General features: G+C 48.1%; 1 protein-coding gene across 3 annotated transcripts in view; it reads right to left on the bottom strand.

The window, feature by feature from the left end:
• The window catches only part of KATNIP (katanin interacting protein), a 188084-nt gene that overhangs the window by 91358 nt on the left and 80131 nt on the right, over positions 1-16595 (bottom strand). For all 3 annotated transcript variants that reach the window (XM_027609862.2, XM_027609860.2, XM_027609861.2), the window contains one exon: positions 5253-5520. In XM_027609862.2, coding sequence (XP_027465663.2) covers positions 5253-5520 — 268 coding nt within the window. The remainder of the gene's footprint in view (positions 1-5252; positions 5521-16595) is intronic.

Genomic DNA, 16595 nt, shown 5'->3' with positions numbered 1-16595 from the left:
AAGAATGTTCCAGTACCAGGGGCATGGAGGAGCATGCAGCCTGGAGGATGTAGCTGGTGGGAGTGCAGGAGGCAGTGTGGAGGGCCCTTACGGGTGACCAGGTTGTTACCAGAGGCACGGAGATGAGGCATTCCAGACACAGGGAACAGCATGTGCAAAGGCTTGACAGCTGGAAGGCTATGTGGCAGGTGAGCGGCTGGGGCCCAAGGGGGTGACTGGAGCCAGACAGTGAAGGGCCCGCAGGCTATGCTGTCGAGTCAACATCTCCCAAAGTGGGGTGCCTGGACCACGGGTGGAAGGGGAGATGACGCTAGATGCCATGTGGGCAAAAGCAGTTACATAACTGAATGTGCATGGAAAAACATGTAACCGGCCCATCGAACCCTTGACTTCACGGACAGTATTGCTTAGAACAATCCTAGAATTATTAAAGAAAAGAAAGAGAAAGGAAGGGGAGTGGGGAGAGAAATTGAGAGAGAGAGAGGAAAAAAAAAAGAAAGGCGTTTGTTTAAACAACAGCTAAGAAATAGCACAGGAGGTTTGTGGAGGTGGCAAAAAAAAAAATGTGACTTCAGAAGGTGTGCAAATGGCTCAAGCACAGGGAAAATGGCGCCGGGGCTCTGGCCAGTGCAGGTTTAAGAGCAGAATGGGGACACGCTCAGGACCGCCAGGCCGAAGAGCAGCCCTGTTGGCAGCGAGGCTGGGGTGGCTAAGCAGAATGGACTCTGCAGGCGGGGAGAACGGTGAAGGTCCCTGCGTGCAGATCTCCTGGCCCGGCAAGGCAGCAACCCTGGGAGCCACCTGTTGGACAGCAATGTGAAAGGACTTCCAGCAGAGCAATCCTGGGGGCCTCTAGGGGGCCCAGAGGACAGGGAGACCCAGAATCCAGGGCTCCGTGGGATTCTTGGGAGCTCAGGACGGAGGCTGGGGGCTCGTGTGGGGTCAGACTTGCACCAACCTCTCCACCATCCCCTCTTGGCTTTACAAAGGACGTGCATGTATTTCTCTGTATACTTCCTGAAGCAGCTGCTCCCTGGCTGGCCTGAAAAGCAGGACCCAAGGGATGACATCCAGGACCCGCTATGTCCAATGGGACAAGACAGAGAATGGAGGGGGTCAAATGACCACAAGACTGGCTCCCTACGTGCTGAAAATCTGCTGCTGCTACTAAGAGTGACAACCAGCACTGACAGGGTTTGACCTCTGGAGTGCTTGGGCGCTGGGTCAGGTCCATGGCCCACCCTGTCTCAGTCACCTCCCCAGCCATCCCAGGGGGCAGGTGGGAGGCTGAATAATGGCCCGCCCAAAGACGGCCTAACACAAAGTCACAAGGCAGAGGGGAATCCCCAGTGATCATCAGCTAACCTTAAACCACGGAGATTATCTTGGATTACCCCAGTGGATCCAATGTAATCCACAAAGGTCCTTAAAAGTGGAAGAGGGTCAGAGTTTCAGTTTGGGATGATGAGGAAGTTTTGGAGATGGATTATTGTGATGGTTACACAGTGGCGCGACTGTACTTAGTAACACCAAGCAACGCTCTTAAACAATGGTGAAAATGGTAAAATACAACAGGTGTACTTTACCGCAATAAAACACACCCACACATGCGCAGAGGGAAGAAGGAGGCAGAAGGAGGGCCAGAGGGAGAGGGGACTCTGGGAGAAAGGCACAGCGAGGCTCAAGGTTGCTGGCTCTGAAGGTGGAGGCAGGGGCTGTGAGCCAAGGAATGGGGAAACCTCTAGAAGCTGGAAAACGTCAGAGAAATTTTCCCCTAGCACCTCCAGAAGGATCACAGCCCTGCTGACACTCTGGGTTTAGCCCAGTGAGCCTCGTGTCCCACCTCTGGACTGCAGAACCATAAGATAATAAATCTGTGCTGTTTTAAGTCACCGAGTTAGTCAACATTTGTTACAGCAGCAACAGAAAACTAATACATACTATTATAAAGTAGGGCTCTGAGTTTCAAGCTGTTTGTCTTAAGTCCCAGAGCTGAGATTTGACCAGGCCCACCTGGCCTGGAGCCCCTGCCCTGAACCACCTTCTCCCCATCTACTTCCCCCTCCTCTGCATAAGATGGCCCTCCTTGTTCGCAAGTCTACACAAGGATATTTTCTAGGGCACTAAAAGATCCAGACCCTTGGTGCTATGCTAGAACCCTTGAGTCTTCATGGAAAGTGGCCTGGGATCACCTACCAGCCTCGTTGTGTACCACACTCCCCACATGCTCACTTGGCTCCAGCCACACCGGCCCTTTCCCTGTCCCTACCTACACCAAGCTCACTCCCTCTTCGAGCCCTTTGCACTTGCTACTCCCTGCCCCTGGGATGCCGTTCCCACGGCTGCTTCCTCTTCATTCCTGTCCCAGCTTCACCATCATCTCCTGAGAAGGCTTCTCTGACCATTCTAGCTCACAGGGTCCTTCTCTGACCCCCATCCCCCAACCAGTGTCCTGTTTTATAGTCTTCACGATATTTAAGACTCTTGGGGGTACTGCTCTCTCTTCCTCCCTGAATTCCTTTTTTTTGAGTGAGTGATTGAGAGAGAGAGAGAGCATGCACATGAGTGGTGAGGGGGGGAGGGGCAGGGGGAAGGGAGAGAATCAAGCAGGCTCCACACCCAGCATGGAGCCCGACTTGGGGGTTTGATCTCACGACCCTGAGATCATGACCTGAGCCGAAGTCAAGAGTCAGATGTTTAACCCACTGAGCCACCCAGGCGCCCCATCCTCCTCCCTGAATTCCTAAGCTGACCCACCACCTGACCTTCCCCATTCCAGTTATTGGGAAACTAACTTCTGCCTTTCTCTGTGCCACTCACACACTGGCCCTCACTCACAGGGAGGACACAGGGGATGCGATGGAGGTGGGGAGGTTGGGGAGGCTGGTGGCAGGAAGCCATCAAAGCGCAATCCAGCCACTCCCCTCCCTCCTCTGGTGGGGTTGCCCTCAGGGCACAAGGCCATCTCCCACCGCACTGATGCCATCAATGGCCCAGCTCCGCCAGCATCTGGAGCCGGGAGTCTGCCTAGTTCAGAGGGGCAGCACCGAGTAGCCAGCAAGTTGGCTCTTCTCAGTTGGAAAGGCGAACATTTGCTCTCCTATCAGATTCCCAAGCCCATCTCTCATCTGTTTCAATTAGGAGGGAAGACAGAGCGGGGTGGCGTTACTTACCGGTTCCTCATAGCCCAACCACTGCTTTGTAACTTGATCTGGTTTATGTACTCAGCCTAGTGATTAAGGGCCCAGGCTCTGGGCTCAGACTCCTGGCAAATTCAATCCCACTCTGCCCCTCCCTAGCCGTGTGACCTTGGGCAAGTTATCTGCCCTCTGTGTTCCCCAGGGTCCCCAGCTATGAAGCAAGGACGTTTGACAGGACTTGCCTTGGCATTGTGGTAAGGATTATAGATGCTAAGCCCTCGGAGTAGTGCTTGGTACATGTTAGTAAGAATTCAGTAAATGTTGGCAATTGCTATTACTTATTTATTATTATTTATTATTACTTATTTATTCAGCGCTGTTCTGGGCCCTGGCAGAGCTCACAGGCCAGAGGGGGAGCAAGACAACCAGAATCTATAGCAAGACCAGTGCCATGATGATGCTCTGGGTGCAGAGGAGGTACTGACCCACCTGGCTGAGCTGGGAGGGCAAAGGAGGCTTCTTGCAGGAAGCCGCCCCTGAGCTGAGTCTTAAGCGGAAAGCAGGGAGCCAGGTTTCAGGGCTCAGAGTGGTGAGGAGAGGAGATGTGGGCACCTGGACAGAGGGAACAGCCCAAGTGAAGGTTTGGAGGCGAGAGAACACAGCGCGAGCACCTGAGGGACAAATGTTCTCTTCTCTGGAGGCAATGACCACCAGGTGTGCAGTTTCCAGAGCTGCCTGTTATTATATCCCGCCCCACACCCTTGCCCCCCAAATTCATATGTTCAAGTCTAATCCCCAGTACCTGAGAATGTGACTGTATTTGGAGACAGGGTCTCTAAAGAGGTAATTAGGGTAAAAGGAGTCAATTAGGGTAGGCACTAATCCAGTCTGCTGGGTGTCCTTGTGAGAAGAGGAGATTAGGACACACAGACCCACACAGAGGGAAGACACCCAGGGACAAGCCACGGAGAGAGGCCCAAGGAGAAAACAACCTGCCGACACCCCGACCTTGGACTTGCAGCCTCTGGAACTAGAAGGAAATACATTTCTGTTGCTGTTGAAGCTCCTCCCTAGTCTGTGGTACTTTGTTACTCAGCCTGAGCAGACTAATACACTTGGCCTGATTTCAGACATTCCCTCATTTCTCTTCCCTTAGGCTCACTCATGCTTCCCAGCTGGTTGGCCTTGATATTTGGCTCAGAAAGTATGGCACACACCTCTTTGAGGAGGGTGTGCTCGGAACAGAGAGGGAAGGGCAGGCAGAGACCAAGCCAACTTGGGACTGGTCACGGGGACTGTGGCAGGTTGGCCCCTCCCTGCCCCTCCTCAATTGCTTTCTTTACTCTCCTTTCCAGGGCCTTTTCTGGAAAACCTCCACTAGCCGACAGCTGCTATTTCCGCCTGCCCAGCACACTTTCCTCCTTCTTCAGATTCACCTCAATTTTTCCCTTGGAAACTATTATCAGTCCACGTGGTTTGGGTGGCAATAACCACACTCAGAGCCTTATGGGCTGGACCAGGTCAATCAGAGCCACAGTGACAAGTTCCAAGATGTGACCCAGTGTGGGTTCAAGAGCCAGGCCTGGGACCTTTGCTGGAGCTTTGAGGAAGAAAAATCCACTTTCTGATGGAGGCATAAAGCCAATGTCTCAATTCTGTGTCTGTATGTGGAGAGCCCACCTGTGAATGGGTCTTGTACCAATGTCTTGTACCAAGATAAAGGAAGGCAGAGATGAGAGAGAAGAAGGGAAGGAGAAGGGAAGGGGGAAGGAGGGGAGGGCAGAGTCCTTGACAGCTCCTCAGTTATCCAAGCCCTTTTGCTTAAGCCAGATGTATTAGCCAGTTGGCATGCAGATCCTGCTACACCTCCTACAAGGCACAGGATAGACCCCCCAAACCATCCGCCAGACACCTGCCATCTGAAATTTCCGGGTCATCTATAGGTCTTTGGAAGCCTTGGCTTCTCACAATCAGCAGAGACCTGACATACCTCCCTGGCCTGTGGGACGGTCTCCCCAAAGCTGAACCCCAAGCACTGCTAGAAATTCAAGTCCTGCCCTTAGACCCAGACACATCAAAGGCAAAGACACGCCCACAAAAGACAGAACTCACTCTTGGAAGCTGGGTTAAATTCCAGCACCACGAGGGGGTCTGGGCCCTGGGGAGGGTGCCCTTCCATCTCCTGGCCCTCGGGAACATCCTTCTGCACGGAGTCCCCACTGCAAAGAGGGGGGTCCTCTCTGGGGTGGCCCACCAGCACCTGCTCCTCGGGCTCAGGCTCAGAGAGTACCTCTTCTTCGATCGAGTCATACTCATCACTGGAACAATCTCTTTGTTTCCTCTGTAGATTTACACTAAGTTCCAGGCTTTTTCTTAGCTCCTGCCAAAAGTCAGGAAGAGAAGCAAAAAATGAAATATGTTACTTTGAGAAAAACTGCTCTGAAAATAGATCATTAGAACCAAGGAACTATTCCCGGCAAACGAACATTTACCAAGATCACCTTGACGCATGGGGTTGTCATCACTTTGAAGACGAGGAAACAAAGACAGGGACAAAGGAGCAACTCTCTAGCAGAGCAGTATTTATAGTATGAACTGTGACCACACGCCTGGGATGTCACTGAGAGTGTGTGTGTGTGTGTGTGTGTGTGTGTGCATGCGTGTCTGTGTGTTATAGATGTTTTGGTTTGGGGCTCGTTTAAACAGATCATGGGGTCCCACCACCCAGAGTTTTTGATTCAGGGGGTCCTGGACAAGGCCTGACAATGCGCACTTCTAAAAAGGTGATGTTAATGCTGCTGGTCCAGGGACCACACTCTGAATATGAAATCCTGAAGGCCTCCAAATGCCCCTGAAATTCCAGATGGTACAATGTCTGGCAGATAGTTGTGGGGGGAGGCTGTCCTATGTATTGAAGGATGTTTAGAAGCACCTGAGATGTCATAAGATTTAGCACTTAACCATAGCTGCTTGATAATTTTTTTTCAATCTGTGTTTCATCTCCATGAGATAGTAGATTTACAATCTGAAGGACAGGCATTAAGATCTACACTTGGAGTGACCAGAAAATTGATCACCAAAGCCAGGACACTTTTGAAAGGGAAAATGGGCACTAGTCTGTTTACCCTGGGACAAGAAAATGCCAACTGGACTATCTGGGCAAGCCAGTGTGCGTGGTCAGCCTAGCTATACTTCTCCTACAGCTCATGCTGCCTCACACAGCTCTGAGAAAATGAGAAGCAATCAGTATCGCTTGCCTGATATTGGTGGTTGACCAGTAAACTCAATTGCCGTGCTGTCCATGTCTTAACCCCTGGACCTTGTGAATCAGTGACAGCTCATGAAGAGGGGAGAGGTACTAGAATACTTTGATCATTCTAGATAAATTGTCCTAAAAAAAGACCTGATGGTAGAAATACGGATACCACAGGTGTTGGCCTGTGGGGGCTCAGGAAACAAGGAACATGCTGTGGAAACTAGAGAGGGGAACCCGTGATATAGTGGCAGGAGCTTAGCTGGGCTGTGCCGACGGTTCTGTGATAAATGGAACTTGGAACTGAGATCTGATGATTTGGGAAACCCTCAGCCTGTCCAGTCGCAAAAGATGCTAGTGAGCGGAGATTTGCACTCAAAAGAGCATGCTCTGGAGAGAAACCTGAGGCGTGGCCAGACAACCTTTGCTAGTACTTGAGAAGGATCCAAAGTTTAGAGAATTCAACCACATGGAGGGTTCTCTGAAGACACTAGACCTGGGACTCATGGATCCTCTTCGACATCCCAGCAGACACCAGGCACAGAGATAAGATTATACAGGAAAGATCCGAGAAGGAACCTCTTGTCTAATGGAGGGAATCCTAGAGGTGTACATAGGAGACCACATGATTTTTGAGGACGTCAAAAGTTGCCCGCTTGCACCAGAAAGGAGAGGAAGGACAAAATAAAAGAAGGCTGTTGTCCTCCCCAAATTCTACACTCAAGAAGCAGGATGGTACTCGGCTGCGATCATGTGCACCCTCCATGAGAGAGGAAGGATGGCTCCAAGGGCGGGGCCGTGGACCCAGAGGGCGGTGCCCTGAGCCACAGAGGATTACTCCAAGGCCTTGAAACCCAGTGGGGTTTGCCCAGTTGGGATTTCAAAACTGCTTGGGTTTGGTGTCTCCCTTTTCCTTTCATTTTGTCCCTGATGTAATCAGAATGTCTGTCACCGTGACCCTGAGCCTGACCCACCATTGTACTTGGGGGCAGATAACTTGTCTTCTAGTTTCACGAGTCCGCAGATGGAGGAGAGGCTTTTGCTCTCAGAGGGGTTCTACCCGGAGTCCTACCCAGACCTAATTCAGATAATGCAGATGATGAGATATGGAAGTTTTGAGCGGGTGAGATATAGATGATATTCTGGACTTAATACCGTAATGGGTTGAGATATAGGGAAGCTTGGGATGGAATGGATGTGTTTTATATGTCGGATGGACATGGATCTTTGGGCGCAGAGGGCAGATTGCTGTCGGTGGAATGAATGGTCCCCAAAGATATCCACATTCTAAACCCTGGGACCTATGAATGTTACTGTACGTGCCAAAGGGTCTTTGCAGATGTGATTAAGGATCTTGAGATGGGAGAGATTAGCTTGGATTATCCAAGAGGGCCTAATGTGATTGCCAGTGTCCTTGTAAGAGGGAGGCAGGAAGACGGGAGTCAGAGAGAGAAGATATAAAACCGGAAGCAGAGGTTAGGGAGAAGAGATGCTACACTGCTGGCTTTGAAGGAGGAAAGAGCCACAAGCCAAGGAATGTCAGCAGCTTCTAGAAGGTGGAAAAGAAAAGGAGATGGATTCTCGTTTGGAGCCTTCCTAAGGAACACAGAGCTGCTGACATCTTTTATTTTATTTTATTTTATTTTATTTTATTTTATTTTATTTAAGATTTTATTTATTTATTTGAGAGACAGAGAATGAGAGATAGAGAGCACGAGAGGGAAGAGGGTCAGAGGGAGAAGCAGACCCCCCCTGAGCAGGGAGCCCAATGTGGGACTCGATCCCGGGACTCCAGGATCATGACCTGAGCCGAAGGCAGTCGCTTAACCAACTGAGCCACCCAGGCGCCCTGACATCTTAATTTTCAACGAGTGGAACTGAACTTGGATTTCTTTCCTTCCTTCCTTCCTTCCTTCCTTCCTTCCTTCCTTCCTTCCTTCCTAACTTCCTTCCTTCCTTCCTTCCTTCCTTCCTTCCTTCCTTCTTTCTTTCTTTCTTTTAGACTTTATTTATTTATTTATTTGTCAGAGAGAGAGAGAGAGAGAGAGAGAGAGAGAGAGAGCACAAGCAGGGGAAGAAGCGGGCTCTCCATGGAGCAAGGAGCCCGATGCGGGGCTCAATCCCAGGACCCTGGGATCACGACCCGAGCTGAAAACAGTTGCTTTATCGACTGGGCCACCTGGGCACCCCTGAACTTGGATTTCTGACCTCCAGAACTGTTAGAGAAGCCACTAAGTTGTAGGTTGTCACAGCAGCAAGGGGACACTCTCTTTTCCAGCTCTTTCCCTCCCACCCTGCCAACGCGAAGTATCAGTGACACTGACCGAGTGAACAGAACGCTGCCGGGCACATGGGAGCTGCGTGCCAAGTATCTGCTGAACGACGAAACTGTGCCAGGGATCAGGTGGTGTCTGGAAGCAGGGGGGGAACAGCACCCATGTGCCTTGGAGGTGGTGGCATCGGTGGGGTAACCCCTTTGCAAGTTACTGAAGTCCTCCGATCTGTCTTTGGCACCCCCCCAAAAAAAGGGCTAACACACCCCTGCCTGACGGAATTGTTTTATTAAAGTAGTGCTCTGACCTGGGATGAGTTCGCCCCCCAGGGGACATTTGGCAATGACTTGGAGATACTTTCGGTTACCACTAGCTGGGCGATTCCTTGCTGGGAGACTGTGGTCACTGTCCAGGAAATCCCGGTCAGTCCCAGGGCCCACGGTCATCCCTGCTGATGTCTACAGCAGAGTGGAGCCACCAACCAGAGTGGATGCTTGACCCCATGGTCACCTGAGCAGACTCCCTCCAGCCTCTTTGTCCCCTCTGCCACGTTGCAACCCCACAGTTTCAGTGACTGGAGTTTTGGGGTCCCCCCCAGACTGGAGTGCCTACAGCTTTTGAGCTGGTCTGACTTGTCATCGTGATGAAGCGTCAGAGCAGTGACGCTCGGTCACTGCTCCCTGCTCCTTCTAGGTTGTCCACGCATAAAAGAAAACTCCTTTGCATTCCATGATGGTCCAATCATTGTGGGAGGAGGGGATGAGGTGATGGTTGCCATCACTAATTTACTCAGGCACGCAGGCGTGCTAAGGGCTGGGGTAATGGTGGGCAGTAAGATGGCAAAGCCTCAGACAATTGGGGCATAAAGAAAAAGGAACAGGGGCATTTCTGCTGTGGCCAGGACTGTGAAGGAAAGACCCAGCCTGGATGATGCACAGAGGGTGAGTGGGCTGAGAAGCCCCTGTTGAAAGCCGGTCAGGGAAGGCTGGCTGATGAACAACCACCCGATGAGTGTCTGGGGCCCGAGCATGTCAGGCAGGAGGAACAGCAGAGGCAAAGGCCAGGAGGCAGGCACGGCTGGAGGGCAGTGTGTACCAGAGGAGGGAGGGTGGGGAGCAGGGAGGGGTCACAGCAGGGCTTTAGAGGCCCCGAGGCAGAGTCTGGATTTTGGTTTATGTGACCACAAGAGGCCCCTGAAGGATGCTAAGCAAAGGCACACTGTTATGTGACTTGTGGTTTGAAAGGGCGCTATGGCTCTGGGATCCTGAGTGTATTTCGAGAGGCAGGGCCAGAGTGGAGACAGGGCACAGGGGTGCAGCTGCAGCTGGGGGGGGCAACAGAAGGGGGGACAGGGGGTGCCTCTGGAGATGCATCTGGGAGGCAGTGATGACGAATGACTGACTAGAAATGAACGGTGTATATACTCTTTGGCCAAGTCCCTCTGAGAATTTGTCCTTTGGTCTTAATATATGCAGATTGCTGAGGGATCACTGAAAATCGAGAATGTTCCAAATGTGCAACAAGAAGAGGTGGGTTAAATGCTCACTGAGCAGGCATCAATGGAGCCTCAAGCGGCCCTCACAGAGAAAACGAGGTAGATCTCGTGCACTTACTCAGAAAGGTAGCAGGATACACATTTAAGCCAAAACAAGCCCGTCGAAGAATGTACATGTAGAATAAATCCAATTTAAAAAAATTAGTCTCTGTGCATGTATGCAGATATCCACACGAAAAGTCTGGAAAAATAGTCACCAACTATTAACAGTGTTCTCTCTGGGGGTTGCACGATAAGAACTTTCTTTTCTCCATTGTTTTACTTATTATTTTTTTAATGATAAGCATGTTTCCAATTTTATAATTAGGAAAAAATTATACATTTACATTTTTGTTTAAATCCTGTCCCTGACTCCTGCAAAGAAGTAAATTCCCCACAGGAGTGGGAGGGACAGTGCGGTGCGGGGGCCCAGACAGCCAGCTATCTGAAGAGTAACTGATCTCCATCCCTGGGACTCACTCATCTCATCTCCGCAGAAGGATGACTCAGAAAGCAGCAAGCAGCCACACTCGACACTGAGTCTGTCTGACTTTGTGTATCCAGTCAAGTGGTCCAGACTTACAAATAACAGGGCACCAATTCTAATGGGAAGAAACTCAGGGAATCCAGCAGCCCTGAGCCCTTCTCCGGAAAAAAGCTCCCAGAACAAAATCTAAGCAATGAAGGGTGAGGTCAAAATAAAGAGCACAGACTTAGAGAAGCTATGGTAAAAGGTCTGATGGTAAACGCAGAAGCCACTTAGAGACCAAATAAATACAAGACAATTGTGCACACCTGGGTTACAGGCCAGAATGCAATGTTCTCCACCGAAGCCCTTAGCTTAGCTAACAAAAGCCAGAAGAGGGCAGGCAGCGAGGGTACACCCCTGGCCTCATTTTCCATTTCCATTCAAATCCATCTTCGGTGGAAACACACAGCGTTGAAACATGGCAACTCTGATCTCGTAATTTTTTTTTCATAATTTATTAAACCGATGAGATATTTTTAAAAACTCTTGTGATAAAAAAAATCTGAATTTCAGTAATTGCTCCTGTTTCCATTTGCTTTTGCTTCTGTTACATTAACGCAAATTTCAAAGCCATAATTGTATTGACAAAACACATGAAAAAGAAGCCTGGATTCTGCACGGCTGGTATCTTCTCTAAAAAGGACAATAATACATTTGCTCACACTGGCTGAGCAAACTTTAGGAACCTATGCTCTTATAATTCCCATGTGATTTAAAACCATCTGTTCCTGGGGCAAAGGGGAGATGGAGGAAGAAGCCACATTCTCTTGAGGAAGCGATTCAAAACCTTTCCATCTGGAAGGATGAGGACCTTGGACTGGTCGCTTTGGAAGCCAACCTGCCCCTGCTTCAAAGGGATACCATGCAGGGGGAATCTACCGGTTGCTTTGAAGCTGTCATCCAGAAATTTCTCTGTGAAAACTAACTTTAGAGCTTTGCTTTACAACCTGGTCATATGTGCTTTCAGTGTTCGGTGTTTAAAATGTTAAGTTCTGGGATGCCTGGGTGGCTCAGTCGGTTAAGCGTCTGCCTTCAGCTCAGGTCATGATCCCAGGGTCCTGGGATGGAGCCCCGCATCGGGCTCCTTGCTCAGCAGGGAGCCTGCTTCTCCCTCTCCTGCTCCTCCGGCTTGTGCTCTCTTTCTCTCTCTCTGACAAATAAATAAATAAAATCTTCTAAAAAAATAAAATAAAATGTTAGGCTCATGCCCTTGCAACAGAAAGCCTTCTGCTCAGAGGCCAGGCGGTAAACAGGGCAGGTAGAGAACAAATCGGTCCCCCTCGCTGGAGAGCCAGGGAGGAGGTGGAGGGAGGAACAGACGCTGGGACCACCTGCTAAAAGGCAGCAGGGGTTTGAGGGACAGTGGATTAGTGCCTTACAGGCCTGATCTGTCTCCTGCTGGGCTAGGGAGAGATGGAACTGGGGGCCACGAAAACACGAAATGTTTGCAATAATAGTAACAATATAACATCCACAATAGCACCAGCTACCAATTACAAAGCTTTGCTACATATGGGGCACCGAGCTTAGTAACCTCTCCACCCATCTTATCTCAATGCAGCCTCCCACCATCCTGCTGGCTGTCCTTGTCTTATAGGCTCAGGGCACCTAAGTACATGCACAAGGTCATGCAACTAGCAACAGCAGAGCCAGTTTGGACGAATGACTGACTCCAAAGTCCGGGCTCCTCACCACGTGCCCGTGTTTATTCCCTGCCTGGCGCCAATGCGTCGGAAGCAACTGGTCTCTAGAGCGGGACAAAAGTCAAGCGCTCGGTGACTGTCCATCGGTTTGCATGGCATTGATGAAAGCTGCCTGTAAGAGCTTTTGACACAAAGCTGCCCAGAGGCCAGTAAACGTGCTAATTGTTAGTGTGTGCTAAGTGTTAGTGGAGGAAGCATGAAACCTCTGACTACACTCAGAAAGGGCAACGGCGGGGTCTAAATTCTGTGCCTGTGTTCTGGGCCTGACTCCAGCCACCGTGGGTCCTCAAGCAAGTCTCTGGGCCAAAGACTGCCCCTCCCACGGCCCTCCACCCTCCTCTAATGTGCCCTGGAGTCCTGACAAGGTTGCTGAAGGGCTGCAATGAGGTAATAGTTATGAATCAGTGTTCCCCTGATTGCTTTCACAGAACATTTCAGATTCAGATGACAGCATATTCTTCTTTATGTCGCAGATCCTACTGATTTTGCCTAAGAGAAGATCAGATGTTTTGACCACGAAGCCACAATGGAGACTCTGACAGTCCTCAAGAGGAAGCAGTGATCTCTGGGGTGGAGGTCACTGACCTGCAGCCAGCCCCCCTGCTCCCCAGTAAGACCCCCAATAAAATCTCTCATTTGGTTGGAAATCTTATAAAATTGGGGTATGGAATGCACCATTGGTTGAAATAATTCCCATTCACTCTTATTGCTGTCCATGAGCCATTTTGCACATGTATATTAATCTGCCTGGCCCAGAAAGGATTTTTACCCTGCACTGAAGGGTTAATTGACTAATTTGTTTTTTCTTTTCATTTGCTCATTTATTCAACCAATATTTGTTGTTGAGTGTGTTTGTCCCGAGAAGTAGGTCTGATTGCTAACTATTAGGGATAGAGGAATGAACCAGGCAGAGTGTCTGTTCTCATGGAATTTCTAATCTGGCAACAAAGATGGCCATTCTAGAAGAAATGACAAGTGCAACAGGCTTCAAGAACCCAAACCTAGGGCTTGTCCATGCCTCAGACTTGGTGGCTCCTGGATCACAAACTTCCCAGAATAAAGCGACTTGAGCCCTTACTTTAGGTCCATGCTGTGTATTTTTGAAGTCACATTCCCCTCCACCAATTCTGATAGAAGTATGGCTAGGAAAATCTGAGTCATACATTATCTGCTTCAAATACATGTGTGATGTCGTTAGTTTTTGATACTTTCTTATTGCCCCATTCACCCTTGCATTGTCTTGTACTCATTTTCATTCAAAGCTAAATTTATTTATGAAGTACCTTGGCAGCTCAGTCTCAAATGTCCATTGTTATGAAGAAAAAAAAATTATCCTTGTCTTAGGGAGTGGAGTGAAGTCAGAGGGGGGCAGGGGCCCTGGAAGCAGAAGGCCCTGGGGGATGCCTGCCTGCTTCTGTGGCTGTGAGGCCCCTGGCAAGCGCCTTGGCATCAGCGTGCCTCTGGTGCCTCACCTGAGCCTGCCCAGAGCAGGGGCCGGCTGTGGAAAACTGGATAGGGGTGAGGGGATAAGCAACAAATAATGCCACCAGCCAACTAGAAATTTTGAGGAACGCCTGAAAGACAGAGAGCAGAGATCCCATCTATGAATAACTAAAAGCAAAGGAAACTTCAGACCCAAACATGGGCAGTAACATTTTCCACAGAAGGAGTGGTGTGTAGTTGAGTCCAAAGTCAAGATGGAGAGAGAGGAAGCCCTGGGGCATTCATGGTGAAGCTGCTTTTAGGGCTGCTGCCCCACCCCCCCGCAGTGTATTAAGTGTAGAGGTGCTCACTCACAGGCCCAGAGGGTGGGCGCTGGGGCAGAAAGGCAGGGCAATGCCCCAGGAAGTCACCGTCCCCAAGGTAGGCAGAAGCTCCCATACCTAAGGTACACAGCATGTTGTACCCCAACTGCACAATCACCAGGGTCATGTTACGTCAAACAGAATGGGTAGAGGGCGTGGGATTGTCAAATACAAAGATGAGCACACAACCAAGAATGAGAAAACATCTGGGGAAAATCAACACCCTGAAAGATAGGCACCATATTTAATTAGCAATAGAACTAATACCCAATAAAAGAGAGTTAATAGAACAAATAGAGGAAGACTTTAGAATACAGAAAATTAATATCCTTGGAGAGATGAAAGAGGACATTTCATCCATGAAAAAGAAACAACTAGATATTCCCAAAGTTTTAGTTTTATTAACATTTTCAAAAGATAAACTAAATAGCAGAAACAGATAAAAGATGTGCTAGAAAATCAAATCAAAACAATTTTATAAGAACACAGCACAAAAAGACAAAAGTAAAGTGTGAAAGATCAGGAGACTTGAAAGGATAGATGTGGGCCAATGTTTGTGCAATAGAAACTCCAGGAACAGAAGAGACACAATGAAAGAGAGTAATAATAATAATAATGGAAGATTTTCCAGTGCTAAAAAAGGACACAAACCTTCAAATTGAAAAGGTACACCTACAGCTTTAAATGGGACAGATATTAATACTGATCTATTCATAAGGATAAAAGATCCAACCTATCAGAAAATATCTTGACTCTATATGCACACAATAATAGTGATCTGAAATATATAAAGCAACAACAGAGAAATATAAGGGAAAATTGACAAGTTCAGAGAAATCAACCAGATTAAATAAACAAAAATTAAGTAGGATCTATTGCAGTGGTTTGCTAATGAGCATAAAAATTTCCTGCCTTATTAAATATGCAGGTTCCAAACACTCCATTCACGACCCTACTACGTTCCCCCATCTAATTTTGTATCTTTGAGTGGGAAATTTCACATTTTTAATAAGCAGCCCAGGTGATTCTGATGTAGGTGGTCTGGGACTATATGTTAAGACTCACCAGGTTAAATAACTCAATGAATGGCTTTACTTAATAGATACATTGAGAACTTTGTACCAAAAGGAGAATAATTATTATTCTTTTGAAATACTATGGAGCAGTCATAAAAATAATCTGGTAGACCACAAAGCAAACCTCAAAAACTTCCAAAAACCAGAAACCAAACAAGTCATTCTCGGATCATAATGTAGTAAAATTAGAAATTAACAGAAAAGGACAGAAAAAAAAATAAACAAAAAAGCTATTTACTTAGAACTTTCATAAAAACTCTCCTATATAAAGAGGGAAATCCCTCCCCTCCCCAATCACAAACCAATTAGAAATAAATGACAATGAAAACACTCCACACATAGCAAAATTTGTGGGATAAGGACAAAACAGCATTCGTAGGAAAACTTATAGCCTTAAAATTGCCATATTCAAAAACAAGACTAAAAACAGATGAATTAGCATTTAACTTAACACACCAGGCTGTAATGTGGAGGTGGGGAGAGAACCAAAGCAATAAATTAAACCACCAAATTTAGGGAAATCAAGATAAAAGTAAAAATGAACTGAAATAGAAGCCAATAAATGAATGAGTGAATAAATAAGTAAATGATGAAGTAAAGTATATGTGCTCAATAAAAGTAAAAGCTGGGCATGGTTTGGCTAGGTAGGCAGAGAGAGCTTTTCACATTTTACTCACCTCTGATTGTTTGACTCTTTTCTAATGAGAAAGCACTCATATATTAGATGTCGTATTAAATGATACAAAATCATGTAAAAATACCTAAGAAATCCTAAGTAGGCTATAACTGCAAGAAATAAATGGCATTATTTATTCAAGTAGTGACTCAGAGATCAGTTATTTTTTACTCTCATTAAGACTGAAAAAGATGAATTCTTAATCTCAGGAAACAAACTGAGGGTTGCTGGAGTGGTGGGGGGTTGGGAGGGATGGGGTGGCTGGGTGATAGACATTGGGGAGGGTATGTGCTATGGTGAGCGCTGTGAAGTGTGCAAGACTGTTGAATCACAGATTTGTACCTCTGAAACAAATAATGCAATATATGTTAAGAAAAAAAAAAAGAAGATAGCAGGAGGGGAAGAATGAAGGGGGGTAAATCGGAGGGGGAGATGAACCCTGAGAGATGATGGACTCTGAAAAACAAACTGAGGGTTCTAGAGGGGAGGCGTTTGGGGGGATGGGTTAGCCTGGGGATGGGTATTAAAGAGGGCACATTCTGCGGAGAGCACTGGGTGTTAAGCACAAAGAATGAATCATGGAACACTACATCAAAAACTAGTAAT

Source organism: Zalophus californianus, chromosome 10 (genome assembly GCF_009762305.2).
Source record: "Zalophus californianus isolate mZalCal1 chromosome 10, mZalCal1.pri.v2, whole genome shotgun sequence".
Taxonomy (NCBI): domain Eukaryota; kingdom Metazoa; phylum Chordata; class Mammalia; order Carnivora; family Otariidae; genus Zalophus; species Zalophus californianus.
The sequence above is the reverse complement of the archived record's forward strand: the minus strand, read 5'-3'. Positions and strand labels throughout refer to the sequence as shown.